The sequence below is a fragment of the Meles meles genome, chromosome 8 (genome assembly GCF_922984935.1).
Source record: "Meles meles chromosome 8, mMelMel3.1 paternal haplotype, whole genome shotgun sequence".
Classification (NCBI taxonomy): Eukaryota; Metazoa; Chordata; class Mammalia; order Carnivora; family Mustelidae; genus Meles; species Meles meles.
This window is the reverse complement of record NC_060073.1, coordinates 89951457-89967270: the sequence shown is the minus strand read 5'-3', so window position 1 is coordinate 89967270 and position 15814 is coordinate 89951457. Positions and strand designations below refer to the sequence as shown.

Here is a 15814-nt window from a genome sequence, read left to right as displayed (position 1 = left end):
ATATATTTGAGAGAGGGAGAGGGAGAGAGAGAGAGAACATGAAGGGGGGAGTGTCAGAGGGAGAAGCAGACTCCTCACTGAGCAGGGAGCTGGATGCGTGAGGGACTCAATCCTGGGACTCCAGGATCATGACGTGAGCTGAAGGCAGTTGCTTAACCCCCTGAGCCACCCAGGCGCCCCAGTATCTCAGTTTCTGTACCGGTCACAGACTAGTAGCCGGCGGTTGGGACTGGTATGTGCGAGGCCAGGCCCGTGTTGCCGAGGGGCCCCAGGCTGGTCCACATGCTCACACAGCCTCCTCACCTGTCTGCTCGCTAGTCCTTGAGTAGATATGCTCTCACTTTTTAATGCTTTGCCCCTAGTTCCCTCTGCTTTCTCGTATTGTCTGCCTTCAAACCTGTGACAGTGTCATCTTCTGGACGAAGCTTTCTCTGACTCTACCTGGATAATTTTGATAATTTCTTCATTTGACAATTACATATGTGTGTGTGTATATGTATATTTATTTCAGCTACTGTCCTCTGCCCTTGCTAGGCTAGACTACCTAATTTGTAGAGCCCGGTACACAATGAAAATGTAGGGCCTTTGTCTAAAAAACATTGAGAATTTCAGGATGGAGATAGTGTCTGAAACCATGTATACAGCGTGTGCTCTGATACTTTTATATATTGTAATGTGATTGCTACTCTAACAATACTTATCACGTGACATAATTATAGTACAATATGGTCTATATTCATTATACTGTGCATTAGATCTCTATGGCTTATTTACTTGTTGCAAGGGAGCCTTCTTTTTTTTATTTTTTATTTTTTATTTTTTATTTTTTTTCCATTTTATTTATTTTTTCAGCGTAACAGTATTCATTCTTTTTGCACAACACCCAGTGCTCCATGCAAAACGTGCCCTCCCCATCACCCACCACCTGTTCCCCCAACCTCCCACCCCTGATCCTTCAAAACCCTCAGGTTGTTTTTCAGAGTCCATAGTCTCTTATGGTTCGCCTCTCCTCCCCAATGTCCATAGCCCGCTCCCCCTCTCCCAATCCCACCTCCCCCCAGCAACCCCCAGTTTGTTTTGTGAGATTAAGAGTCATTTATGGTTTGTCTCCCTCCCAATCCCATCTTGTTTCATTTATTCTTCTCCTATCCCCCTACCCCCCCATGTTGCTTCTCCATGTCCTCATATCAGGGAGATCATATGATAGTTGTCTTTCTCCGATTGACTTATTTCACTAAGCATGATACGCTCTAGTTCCATCCACGTCGTCGCAAATGGCAAGATTTCATTTCTTTTGATGGCTGCATAGTATTCCATTGTGTATATATACCACATCTTCTTGATCCATTCATCTGTTGATGGACATCTAGGTTCTTTCCATAGTCTGGCTATTGTAGACATTGCTGCTATAAACATTCGGGTACACGTGCCCCTTCGGATCACTATGTTTGTATCTTTAGGGTAAATACCCAGTAGTGCAATTGCTGGGTCATAGGGTAGTTCTATTTTCAACATTTTGAGGAACCTCCATGCTGTTTTCCAGAGTGGTTGGACCAGCTTGCATTCCCACCAACAGTGGAGGAGGGTTCCCCTTTCTCCACATCCTCTCCAGCATCTGTCATTTCCTGACTTGTTAATTTTAGCCATTCTGACTGGTGTGAGGTGATATCTCATTGTGGTTTTGATTTGTATTTCCCTGATGCCGAGTGACGTGGAGCACTTTTTCATGTGTCTGTTGGCCATCTGGATGTCTTCTTTGCAGAAATGTCTGTTCATGTCCTCTGCCCATTTCTTGATTGGATTGTTTGTTCTTTGGGTGTTGAGTTTGCTAAGTTCCTTATAGATTTTGGATACTAGCCCTTTATCTGATATGTCGTTTGCAAATATCTTCTCCCATTCTGTCAGCTGTCTTTTGGTTTTGTTAACTGTTTCCTTTGCTGTGCAAAAGCTTTTGATCTTGATGAAATCCCAATAGTTCATTTTTGCCCTTGCTTCCGCAAGGGAGCCTTCTAAGCATGGGGACCTGGAGGATTCTATGGGTCATATGCCCCAGAGGCCAGCCCTGGGCTTATCTCTGTGCTTGCCTTACAACAGCACTCCGACACCGACTTGTAATTATCTGAGTGTGCACTGAGGTGTAGAAAGATTGTATGTGTCGGAATGCCTTATAGGACCGTGAGGTCTGTGGCTTGGGGAAGCTTTGTTAGGATGGGAGCCAGCTTCCTGAGGAGCATGCACACCTGCAGTGGGTTTTCACTAAATGCCATTAAAATATTTTTCCCATCAATAGCAGGGCTCTGGCTGTTTTGCAGTGTAGTGTATGCAAGTTTATGTTCAGAGCTGAAGCACTTGGCATTGTAGGCAGAGGAGAAGCTGGCTGCCATGTAGGAAAAGGACGTAGGAAGAGGACAGAGCTGTGGCAGAGATGGAGAGTGGAAGGGATGGCTCATCCCATGATCATACTGGGAGAGTCATCTATGGATGTGCCCTCTACCCCCGTGACCTGCACTTCTGGTCCTCAGAGAGACCAAAGCTCTGTGCAGGAGCTGCCCCTTTGAAGGACACAGAAAATTGTTGAATCCAGAATCAAGACAGAAACTCTCAGCCTAATTTTTGTTCATGCATCTCTGTTTCTTCTAAGAGATGACAGTCTCCAGTCAGTGTATATCAATATTGATCGAGTGGAGCAATTTGGGCTTTAAACAGAGCATGTCTCTCAGTGGTACAGTTGTAGCCAGTGTTACAAAATGAATGGAAAGACAGGTGGGCAGCAGTTTAGGGAGCTTTTTTAATGCAGAAGAGCCCTGAGGGGGCAATATGCCCTCTAGCGTCAGGAACTGTAATGAAAAGTGGTTGCAGAAAAGGCAGATCCGCTGAAATTTGCTTTCTTCTCAGACTCACACTGCTCTTTCCTATCCTCAAACTCCTCAATTTCTGGGCTCCCCCAGCGTCTCTGGCTGGGTTTCTTCCATGGCCTTAAGAGACTGGGGATAAGAAAAAGGGAGGGAATTTTAATCATGAGGATTAGTTTGAGGGGACTCCCCTTGGTCAAGACCTGATTTTTTAGGGACTAACACTTTCCAACAGCCCTCCCAGATGGGGCTCTCTGTTGTGCTGGATTATCTCTTGAACTTAATCTTTAGATAATAATTAAGACTTGGAAAGTTGGTCAATGAACAGATGCTGTTTCTAACCTCCTTCTAGGTATTTACACCTCAAACCGGGCAGCTGTGACCGCGGGGTGGCTCAGAGGTACCATTTGAAGTAGCTGTTGCTTTGATGTTAAGTTGAATGGCCTGGAAGAGCTGGCCATTGTAGGAACCTGTGTGCCACACTTGTCCTGTACAAGTCCTGTACTCCCCTGAGAATACCCTTTCCATGCTGTGTGCCCCCACCATGTCCTCTCCCTGTTAGCACATAGTTTCCCTGTTGACTTTTGTGTTTGTTTTGCTCCTGACTATGGCCTCAGCTTGCTCTTCCCTTGCAGTGGGGTGCAGATGAGTGTACTAAAGAAAGACTCCTTCTAACGTTAGACTAAATCAGAGGGTGTGGAGCCTTTTCTGAAGGCCTCGGAAGCAGGACCTCTTAGAAACAAGGAGGGCCTGTGGAGGAGGAGAAAACCTTCTCTCCTAAGACTCTGTACCCCTGCTCACTGCTGAGAAGGAGCCAAGGTCTCAGCTGCCTTTTCTCTTTGCAGGTCGGATTGGTATAATCTGATCCCTGCATGGCTAAGACACCGGCAGTCAGGGCTGCAGGCCAATGGCCAATACTTCATGCTGGAGGACTCCACTTTCTGGATCTTTGGGGGCTCCATGCACTATTTCCGGGTGCCCAGGGAATACTGGAGGGACCGCTTGCTGAAGATGAAAGCCTGTGGCTTGAATACCCTCACCACGTGAGTGCTGCCCCACCCCACCACCAAGCATGGGCATCTGTGTCATCTGTGTCTTGGGCTTCTTTAAGGCAGCCCAGACTGTGGGTTTCCATCTGGCAGGATCAGCCCTGCCAGATCCTGAATGTGAGCTGTCCCTGAAGAGAATCTTTGGGCTGAATTTTTTGAGGAAAAATATAGGAGGAGCCCAGCCCTCTGCTCAGGACTGCCAGGTACGACAACCACCTTCTCTCACCTGCAGAGCGCTCCCCGTTTGTGCGGATGAGAAGACAGGCTGGATGTATAAGCTTTAGAGGAATAGAAAGAGCAACGGCATACAAAGGTATACAGTGAAGGGGGTGAATGTAGGTGTAGGAGGTGATTAAATTATTGAACATACATGCATCTATATCTATATACGTCGATATATCTGTATAGATAAATATACCTATATCTATAAACAAGCACACTACCCCTCAGTTTATTCAGCAAATGAGTAAGATCTTTTTCAAAATAGCTTCCTTGGGAAAGCATTTTCAGGCAAAAATATGTGATTATAGATCAAGGATGTGGATTTTCTTGAGCAGTTTATGAGGTAGATTTGTAGACAATTTCTAAAAAGAATTACAGGAATGTTCTGGGCCATCACAGCATAGCTGAAACAAATGTATATAATTTTCCAGAAAGATTACTTAAAAGGATCCATTTATTTGCATATGTAAATTCTGGTCCTAGGGGTACATTCACATATCACAGGACTCCTCAATCTTGTGGGAATATGGCAGGCTAAGCATTTTATGTTATTAAAGCTAGGTAATCTGTATTTTCTCAAACACGGAACTCCTGAGTCTGAATTGGAAGCAAGCAAACCTCCTCTCCCTATACCTGAGCACATTTTTTGCAGCTGGAGAGGGCTCCATTGGAAGCCGGGGTGGATGGGGGTCCAGGAGAGGACCAGCTGTTACTGGTTACTGGTTACTGATGTGTGTTACTATCCTACATCACCCCATACCTCTGACTCTTGAGTTGGGCCCTTTAAAGAACTCATTTTATTTCCTTATCTCCTAAAGAGAACACAAGGAAAGAATTCTTTGGAATTTTGGTTGCTTCAGTAAAAATAGGACTGACCACTGAGGTTTCCTCTTATCTTACTTTTAACTTTTTCTCTTAGTAAGTTACTTTTTTTTCCTCCGATGAAGAAAAAATGAGAGAGGTGGGGAGGGAGGAGGAAATAGGGGGAGTGGAGTGCATGCTCAAGCTGACTTGTGGTTCCATCTTAGGCTTTACTGAAATCTTACTGGCCTTCTCTCGCTTCTCCTAAGGAGATGACATATTAGCCCCCACGCCCCATCCAGGGACTAGCCCTGGATTCTCTAAGGTCCCTAGATCTCTTCACTTAGTTCTTGGTTACAATCTTGACACCATTATGACAATGTACCTAATATATCCTCAGACATTTTAGGGGTAAAGAAGGTAATGTAGAAGACAAAGTGGAATAAATGAAAAGCTCAATCCTGTAATTATCTTCTATTATAGCTATGTTCCATGGAACCTCCATGAACCAGAAAGAGGCAAATTTGACTTCTCTGGGAACCTGGACCTGGAGTAAGTGCTGTTGCTGCTTCTATGGCCTGGCCTGGGGTGGGGGAGGCAGAGAGGTGGCCCCTTGGGGTTGATTAGGAACCATGGGATCATCTCGGTTCTGCTTTGAGAACCAGAGAAAGGCGGGTCAGGAGCCTTATTCTCAGGACCCGCATTCTGTCTAACCATGAACCTGTTACTCCTGGGCGTCTGGGTCTGCCTCCTCTGAGCCCAAACTCTTCACTGTAGCCCAGCAGTGCCTAAACCCCAGTGTCTGCCTTGCTTTTCAGTGTGGTCCAGCCACCTGGGCTGGGACAGGGGTTACCCCTCTATGGTAGCAAGGCGGTTGGGGTCAGGTTCACTGTTAGGACCCCCGTAACCTAATACCCTTCATCCTTATGCCCCCAGTGGGGCTGTGCAGAAGGTTCTAGTCTGGGAGCAGGTGAGAACCCAGCTTCCAGGGCCTCTGAAGGCAGGGAGGAGAGGAGCTGGGAAGCTCCACCACCTTGGGATGCTGGACTTGTCTCCACCCTCCTCCTCTGTGTCTTGAGAGTTGCTGACACTGACCTCCCTAGGGCCTTTGTGCTGATGGCTGCGGAGATCGGGTTGTGGGTGATTCTGCGTCCAGGCCCTTATATCTGCAGTGAGATTGACCTCGGGGGCTTGCCCAGGTGAGTGGGGCTATGTGGGGCTCCAGCTGTGGCTTGAACTGTCCTCTGTGCTTGTGCAAAATGGTGATCACAAATGTAGGTTTAATTTTGCTGCTAAAGTATATTTTTCATTTTGTACTGAAGTTATTTTTCAGAATAAGTGGTACCAAAGGAGGCCATTTTAAATGATGTCACTTTATTTGATAAAGTATAAGAGAAACAAATTAATGTTTTTGTTTTATGTTTTATCTTCAAATCTCAGGCTTTAATGAATTATGTTAGGATGTGTAGTCTCCACTAAGGTCAGTAGAGTTCTCTGGGGTTGGAGTAGAAATCTGGACAGTAACCACATTCATTCCTTGTCCTCATTATTACTGCCATTAATTTTCAACAAAAAAGACTTTCTTCTTAATAGGCATAATCTTTCCCATCCTTAGGGTGTTCCCTAAGAAAGATCCACTTTCTCCCTACTCCATGCTGCCCCAAGAGGGAGGAAGACTTGTCCTGTTTGCCTTGTGGTCTCCTTCGGGAATGGCCTCTCCCCACTGCACAGCCACCAGCCCAGGCCTTGTTTTCTCCTTCGTCTCCAGTGCAACCCAGCCCTACCCTAGGGATCCAAGCAGCCTCTATCTCCATCTCCTTTGATCCCTAGGATCACCTCCCTGTCTCTGTGCCCTTGACAAGGCTATGCACACAGCCAGAGTGCCCTCCCCCTGCACCTAGGGATTAGAAATCTCTGTGTCAGCGATGTCCTCAGGCTCAGATGGAGCTGCCAGGAGGACAGAATTTAAAGTGTTAGCTCAGAAGCAGCGGGAATTCCAGCACCTAGCCCTCCTCTGGGCAGCACTGTCCATTCATATCCCGGCACGTGGGCACACCCTAGGGAGGCCCAAATAAGCAGAGACCCAGTGTTGATGAGAAGCTAGACCCTTCTAGGTGAGACGGAGGGTGGAGGGATCAGTCTCGAGGAAACTGCTCTTTCCTCAGGCATTTTTACCCAACATAAATTGATCACTTTCTGACCTGTTCAGGGCTTCCAAATTAGGAGAACCATCAGAGCCTTTATAAGAAAATAAAAGTGTTTTCTCAGAAATTTCAAGTGAGAAGGAGAACTTTCTGACTCCAGCTCTGGAAGGAATGATATGGTCTGGGGAATGCAATCACAATGGACAAGTTGTGGGAAACATTCCCCTTCTTCCTCACGGGCAACTCCCCTGAGCTGAGCTTTGAAGAGCTGAGGGGGCTGATGCTAATGAGGACGACCCCCCCTCCCCCCAGCCAGGAGAGCAGTGAAGAGAAGTCCGATTAGCCTCTGATGGCCTCTGTGTCAGGACTGGTTTTCTGGGTGATACTGGAAGGTGGCATCTGGCCACAGTGATTCCTTAACCCCTTTGGCTTCACTCCTTTGTAATGAGATTTTAGAGTAAATGCTTCAATGCTGGGCCTTGAGTGCAGTGAAAAGCTTTTCTCACTCTGCCTGGCAGCCAGACCTATCTATATAGCCACAAAGCTGGAATCCTAGCAGTGCTGGTTGTCTTTTCATAGGGAAGCAGTGCAGAGTGCAGGGCTGGAGCTGTGGCAGTGTTTGTCTCTGGATCTGTTTGCACAATCTCCTGCCTTCCTGGCTGACTGGAGGTAGTGCGGTGGGAATGGTCTCACTCCCCCCAGGGCTCTGAAGCTGCTTTTCTCTCCCACCATCATCTTATCCAGAACAAACGCACAGACAGTGAAACTAATTCCCAACCCCCTCCCCCCCTTTTATTCAAGCTGGTTACTCCAAGACTCTGGCATGAGGCTGAGAACAACTTACAAGGGCTTCACGGAAGCAGTGGACCTTTATTTTGATCACCTGATGTCCAGGGTGGTGCCACTCCAGGTAAAAGCAAGGAGCTTCCTCTTTGATCTTCAGCGGTCTTCCTACTGGGAGTAAATAGTCCTAGATGACCTCTCAGACTAGGGGCTCACAGTTCCTTTCAACACAGGAATGCATTCTATTCCACTGTCTGAGATCTGTAATTGGAGGGGTTTGTAATAGTTGTCTTCTAAAAGATTATTTCAGTATTGTCTTAGGTGGCAAAATGCTGAAGGGATAAACAGGCACAAGGACTGATATTCATGCACACAGTGTCAGAGCTGCCACATGTGATGTCTTGGTAACTGAAAAACCCGCCAACTGGTGTCCCAGTACCAGTACTAGTAGCGTACTTACTGGCTTGGTCCTACATGGAGAGGAGCGTAAATGGATGGGCCCTTACCTGTAAGACAGCAGGACTTTTTGTGGTTATAAAATTACAGTTGATGACTTTTCAAGGTACATCTTTTGGCTACCTACCAAAAAAGTGCTGTGTGGTACACATTTTATTCAAAACATAGGTGACAAAAAATCAGTGTTGGGGAGAAAGTATCTTATCCTTGCATGTAATATTTGGAGGCAATAAAAAGGCAGGAATGGGATCCAATAGTATATAAAAATTAGAAGAATCGTGCTGAGAAATTAGTACATTTATAAAAAAAATAGTACATCTATAAAAATTGCTCTTGAGTTGGGGCGCCTGGGTGGCTCAGTTGGTTAAATGGCTGCCTTCGGCTCAGGACATGATCCCAGGGTCCCACATCGGGCTCCTTGCTAAGCAGGGAGCCTGCTTCTCCATCTGCCTACTGCTCCCTTGCTGTGCTCTCCCTCGCTCTCTGACAAATAAATAAAATGTTTAAAAAAACAATGCTTTTGAGTCAATCGTTTGCAATGTTCAGAGCACACTAGACCAAAGGAATTCCTTGACCATTTATAGGGTAGGCAAATAAAACACAGGGTGCTCAGTTAAATTTGAATTTCAGATAAACAAGGAGTATGTTTTTTAGTATAAATATGTCCTTAATATTGCATAGGATGTACCTACATTTAAAAATTCATAATTTACATAAAAATGTATTCATTGTAAATTCAAGTTTAGCTGACTATCTTGTATTTTTTACTTTTTAATTAAACCTAGAAACCCTAATCACGAAAGAAGTAAGAAGCCAGGAATTTATTAGCCTAGATTTTTGCAAGGAAGATGGGATTACTGAAATGATTCAGCAGGTTGTAGTAGATTGGGTGCTGGAGGTAGAGGCGGGGGTTGTAGGGAAGGTCATCCAGGAATATGGTTCAGAAGCATTCTTAAATACGGAAGTAGTGTACCAGAAATTGAAAAAAAATTCTGGGTATAATATAATTATTTTGTTCTTTATTGTGGCAAAATATACATAACAGAAAATTTACTACTCTTACCATTTTAAAGTGTGGAGTTCACATACATTTACATCGTTGTGCAAACAGTACTACCGTCCATTTCCTGAACTTTTCCATCTTCCCAAACTTAAACTTTCCATTAAACATTAACATCCCTCCCCTCCTCTCCATAACCTCTGGCAACCACCATTTTACTTTCTGTTGCTATGAAGTTGACCACTCTAGGTTCCTCATATAAGTAAAATCATACAGTGTTTGTCCTGTTATGACTGGCTTCTTTTACTTAGCATGTCTTCAAGGTTCATTTGTGTTGTAGCACGTGTAGCAGGTGTCAGAATTTCCTTTCTTTTTAAGACAAAATCATAATAATTTTTTGTATGTCTGTATCACGTTTTGTTTATCCATTCATTCATGAATGGACACCTAGGTTGCTTCTGCCTATTGTGAATAATGTTGCTATGCTAGTTAATCTTACTACAGTTTTGTCAATTTTGTTAATCTTTCCAAAGAACTAACTCTTGGTTTTGTTGTTTTTTCTGTTCTTTTTTAAAATTACCTCTTATTGTGCTATTCTAATCTTTATTATTTTCTTCTGTCTGCTACCTTTGAGTTTAGTTTGTTTCTTTTTTCTAGTTCCCTAAGGTAAAAAGTTAGATGTTGACCTAAGACCTTTCTTCCTTTTTAATGTGTTTACTGGTATAAATTTCCCTCTTAGCACCGCTTTTGCTGCATCCTGTAAGTTTATGTTGAGTTTTTATTTTCATTTGTCTCAAGAAATTTATTGATTTCCCGATTTCTTTGAATCATTGGTTGTTTTTAAGAGTGTGTTGTTTAATTCCCACATATTTCTGGGAATTTGAGATGTGAATTTTTCATTATTCTTTTTGCTGTTGGTTTCTAGTTTTTATTCTGTTGTGATCAGAAAAAATACATTGTATGATTTCAGTCTTTTAAAATTATTAAAATTTGTGTTGTAGCCTAACATATCATCTGTCTTGGAGAATGTTCCATTTGTACACATTTGAGAAAAATGTGTATTGTGTTATTGGATGGACTGTTCTCTATATATTTGTTAGGTTCTTTTGATCTATAGCGTTGTTCAAGTCAAAATCTAGGTCTTTTCATTAAGGAATTTAATCCATTTGCATTTAAAGGAATTATTGATAGGGAAGCATTTACTTTGGTCATTTTTTATTTGTTTTCTCTATGTTGTATAGCTTTTTTTCTCCCATATTTCCTCCATTACTAATTCCCTTTGTGTTTAGTTGATTTTTTATAATGACAACTTTTAATTCCCTTTTCATTTCTTTTGTGTATGTTCTATAGTATTTTCATTGTGGTTACAATGGAGATTACAAATACTGTCCTAAAGTTATGACATTCTATTTTATATCAGTGCCAACTAAACTTCAGTTACACACAAAAACCACTCCTTTACACCTCTACCTCCCTGTATGATATTTGTCTTTCTCTGACTGACTTATTTTGTTCAGCATAATACCCTCTAGTTATATCCACATTGTTGTAAATGACAAGGTTTCTTTCTTTTTGACATTCACCTTTATTGGAGAACTTTGTATTTTCCTGTGTCTTCAAGTCACTGTCTAGCATCTTTTCATTCCAACTTGAGGGATTCTTTGTAGCATTTCTCATAAGTCAATTCTAGTGTTATCAAACTCCCTCAACTTTTATTTGTTTGAGAATGTCTTAATTTCTCCCTCATTTTTTGAAGGACAGTTATGCTGGATGTAGAATTCTTGGTTGATAGGTTTTTGTTTTGTTTTGTTTTGTTTTGTTTTTTTCCTTCAGCCCTTTGACTGTATCGTCCTTCTGTCACTGCCCTGCAAGATTTCTGGTGAGATATCCACTGATATTCTTATTGGGGATCATTCATACATGTCAAGTTGCTTTTCTCTTGCTCCTGTCAAGAATCTCTTTTTGTCTTTGGCTCTGACATTTTGTTTATAATGCGTCTTGGTTTGGTCTCTTTGTTAATGCTACCCGGAGTTAACTGAAGATTCTTGGATTTGTATATCTATGTCTCCTCAAATTTGAGAGGTTTCCAGACATTAATTCTTCAAATAATCTCTCTGCCCTGTTTCTTTCTTCTTTTTGGGATTTCTGCAATGTGTATATTTATCTGCCTACTGATGTTCACTTTCCCCCATTCTGTCACTTTTTTCTCTACAGATTGAATAATTTAAAATGACTTGTCTTCAAGTTTTCCCATTCTTCCTGTTTGAATCCATTGTTGAACTTCTATGGTGAATTTTTCTATTCAGATATTGTATTTTTCAGCTCCAGAATTCTTATTTTTTTGTATTTTCTCTTTATTGATATTTTCACATTGTTGATATAGCATCTTCCTGATGTCTTTGTCTATGTTTTCTTTAGCTCTTTGAAAAAAAAAATGTATATGTGTGTATATATATATATATGTGTGTGTGTGTTTTAAAATCTTTGTCTAGTAAGTCCAGTGTATGTTCTTTAAAGACTGTTTCTAGAGATATACTTTATCCTTTTGAATGAGCTATGTTATGCTGTTTCTTTGCCTGTGTTTGTTGTTGTTGAAAATTGGTCATTTGAAACAACAGTCACCTCTCTCAGTCTTTACAGAATAGCAGGGAACACTTTCATTATTTGGCGGGCTCCTAAGCATTAAGATCAAAATGGGGTGATGGCTTTAGATCTTCTCAGATGTTTTCTGGGCATGTGTCTAGTCTGACCTGTGTGTGTGCCACCTTTTTTTCCTCCTAATTCTCCCTGGCTGCTTTTACATGTCTTAATTTCCCAAAGAGTCTCACCTCAGCTTTGTGTGTGTGTGTGTGTGTGTGTGTGTGTGTGTGTGTGTGGCCTTAGGTGTTATATCATATTCCTCTATCTATAACCCCTTGCACCTGGGATACACTGGCCTTTAGACCCCCTGAAATTTTCACATGTTGTAATCTTCATTACCTTGTATAGCTTCCAACCTGAGGTCCAAGCTATGCCATTTCCTGTATGAGCGCCAAGTCAGATGAGACAGAAACTAGTCTACTGGGAAGTACAGACCGTCCAGAATATTGCAAACAAGTTCCATTTTGCTCCTTCTGTCTTGAGGGAGGGAACTGGGAATTGGGTTGCTTTTTTCTGACTATGCCATGCTATGGCAGCGAGGAGGTGGGGCAAGGGTGAGGAAAAACACCAGGAGATTTCTTATGCTTTTAAACATTCATTTTTCTTGATTTGCTTAAACATTTAACTGGTTTCCAGAGCTCTTATAAAGTTATTTTAGTTGGTCTGTAATTGTTTATTCGATGTTCCCATAAGGGAATGAGGACCTGGAACTCCCTACCTACTCTGTCTTACTGACATCATTCTCAATTATATTACCAAATCTTTTGAGATTTTTGCTTTCAAATGGAATATTTTGCTGGTAATTGGTGATAAGTGTGGTGAAATTAGTACAGTTTCCTCTATGAACTCAGCTTTTGATTATTTATCTCTTTCCCCAGTATAAGCATGGAGGCCCCATCATTGCTGTGCAGGTGGAGAATGAATATGGCTCCTATAACAAAGACCCCGCCTATATGCCTTACATCAAGAAAGTAAGAGTCAGTTTGGTTTATTTCTTCATATTCCTTCCTCTGAAATGTAGTATGGGCTATGATGTGACATGTTAGTCTAATTCTTTTCTCATATTAATACCACATTTCCTAGCACCATTTATTAATTTCCAAGCACCCTTTATTAATTAGTGAATCCTTTCACCATACTTTTATTTCAGTGGTGTCATCACTTTTATCACCATTTTTCAATTGAGTTTAATTGTGGGTTTTAGTACATATATGGTATTGCAGTGGCTGAAAATAAAGGGATGGGTTTCATTGAGTGTGATGACTAGTGAAGTCTCTCTGTAGAGGCTGCTCTCATTCTAGCATCTAATGCAAGGGTTCCCAGCTTCATGTGAACATTAAACATCACTTTAAACATGTGAACATCACTTTAAAATTCCCTATGCCCAGGCCATGTACCGTACCAATTAAATAAGAATCTCTGGGTTCTTATTCCAATGTGTGGGTAATTTTGAGAACCACTGATTTAATGTGTGGCAGATCAGGGTAGGGCAGGGCTAGACAACACTTAAAATAACGGGGCTATACTCTGCTCTGGTTTCTATCCAGTTGTAGCTAAGTCCTTAAGCAAATGCCTTAATTTTTCTAAACCTCCATTTTCTCTTCTTTGAAGTGGGACTAATGAGACAATTTGCCTCTCTGAATTGTGCATGTGTGTGAGATCACTTGGCTCAGGACTATTCTAGCCACATAGTAAGTAGTCAGTAAATAAGACTTTGATAGATTATTGGCAGTGGTTTTATAGTACTTAGAAGGACAGGCCATGGTGTGGGTTGAGGAAATGGTAAGTGGCCTTAGGGAATCCACCTAATTAAAGCTGCTTTAGCTTTGGCCCTTGATATCAGCATCTCTTCTGCTGTCATAGGAAGATTCATTTTCCATTTGGAAATTACTTCAGTCCCTGCACACAGGCTTACGCACTCCAGCTTATAGGCTCTCATGTAGTCTTGCCCTTTCTTATCACCTGCAGAAAGCCCTGTCTGTAGGGAACAAGCCTGTCTCCAGGAAGAGGCATTCCCAAAGCTGGGAAGGGGAGCTCCAGAATCAGCTTCCATTCTGATAGTCAAGCCCAACTGCAGCCTGTTTAGATCATACTTCCAGCTTCCTCTTTGCCTTTGAATTAGCTAGAAAGATCCCAGCCAGGGCTCAGGATAGGAGGGCTTCTCCCACTGTAACTCCTTCCCTTGGACTGGCTTTCAAATGCTGGGGTTTCTCCAGCAGGTGTTTACTGAGTCCTGAGCTGTAGAGAAGGAGACCTTTGCTGATGGGTGGAGAGGAGAGTGCAATCCCTTCAGGGGCTTCTCCAGTTCAACTTCCTTGGTGTCTGGGGAAGGTATCCACATGTGAGACAGATGGACAAAGAGAAGCTGCAGCTTCTGTCATCCTCTGTCATCCTGAGCTCTTGGGAGGAGCCCCTCCTAGAGCTGCCATGCAGCTTTTCCTGGATATTGCAGATATACAGACATCATCAGCATAGGATGACCTTGGGTCAAACACCTGACCTTTTTGAGCCTTAGCTTCATCATGTGCTCAGTGGAGTCAAGAATGCCTTTCTCTAAGGCTGCTCTGGAAATGAAGTGAGATTACAGACACAAGATCCCTAACTCTGTTTGACAGATCGCTGGTGCTCAGGAAATAGTAATTACCCCTTATGGTATGCAGTCAATGAATTAATGCCTGTGAAAAGTCAAGTGTAAATAGTACAGCTGTAAAAGAAGATTACACCCTCCCAACCGACACGATGCTGTATGTGTAAGGTAGGAACTGAGGCAAAGCCTGTTATATATCGGCAAATGACTGGGTCGAAAGTTGTGAGGTGCTGAGTCCAGATTTTGATAAAATCTCACCTTGCTTAATGAATTGAACTTCTGCAGCTTCTGTTGTCTCTGAGAATTAGGGCCCTCTCTGCCTTTATGGCTTTTAGGCTTTGGACATGAACATTATGTACCCTACTGGATTATCTCTATCTCACCTATTTCCCAAAGAATTTGGTTAAAATAAGCATCTTGTCAAAATATCTGCAGGGAAAATTAGAGGAGAGTTCTCCTTGCTGGGGTTTTTTATCCAGAAGAGCCCACAGCCCCAGAGCAGAGCCTTCCAAGGTGGACAGACTCTGGATTCAGATCCATACTATCTTATTTGCTCTGTATCCCTTAACACTTTGTCCAACCTCTCTGAGACTCTTTGTCTGTACAGTTATTAATTGTGAAGAGTGAATAGGACAGTCTATGTAAAGTATTTGGCAGAAGGCCTGCCATGATTGTAAGTGGTTCATAAATGTAGCAGTTACTCTGAGTAGTCCCGTCTAGGAACAGCACATTAGCCAGAACTGGCCCCTCACCAGATCTGTGGCAGCCAAGTCTGACAGTCCTGCCCCTGCCTCAGATGGACTTCAGCTGATAGGAGCTTTGTTGAACATGTTGAGCACAAACAGGATAGGTTTCTAGGTTTCTGTCCACTTTCTGTGGTAAAGTAAATGTTTTATTTTATTTTATTTTATTCCTTCTTTCCTTTCTAACTGTCCCTTCCCAACTCTGAGGAATGACATATTGACTTGTTTTCTTTTCCCCCACAGGCCTTGGAGGATCGAGGTATTGTGGAATTGCTCTTGACTTCAGACAACAAGGATGGCCTGCAAAAGGGAGTCATGGATGGAGGTGCCTGCCTAGAAACTGTGCAGGGGGAGGGTGGGAGGCAGCACCCTGGCCTCACTCTGCATTCTTCCCCAAATGACCTGGGCCACCAGTGGAGTTTCCCTGATGTCTGAGCTTCTCCCATTTGCATGGGATTGGGCCCGAAGCTCTGGGCCTCAGAGGGTTGGAGGATCTGTGGCAGACGGATCTCTGGTCTCCCACTTCTGCTGAGCACT

At 42.9% G+C, this 15814-nt stretch overlaps 1 protein-coding gene across 2 annotated transcripts in view; it reads left to right on the top strand.

The window, feature by feature from the left end:
• GLB1L2 (galactosidase beta 1 like 2) overlaps positions 1–15814 on the top strand; it is a 48658-nt gene that overhangs the window by 10824 nt on the left and 22020 nt on the right. For both annotated transcript variants that reach the window (XM_046014106.1, XM_046014105.1), the window contains exons 2-7: positions 3698–3895; positions 5408–5476; positions 6028–6123; positions 7870–7978; positions 12826–12918; positions 15521–15602. In XM_046014106.1, the coding sequence (XP_045870062.1) occupies positions 3698–3895; positions 5408–5476; positions 6028–6123; positions 7870–7978; positions 12826–12918; positions 15521–15602 (647 nt within the window). The remainder of the gene's footprint in view (positions 1–3697; positions 3896–5407; positions 5477–6027; positions 6124–7869; positions 7979–12825; positions 12919–15520; positions 15603–15814) is intronic.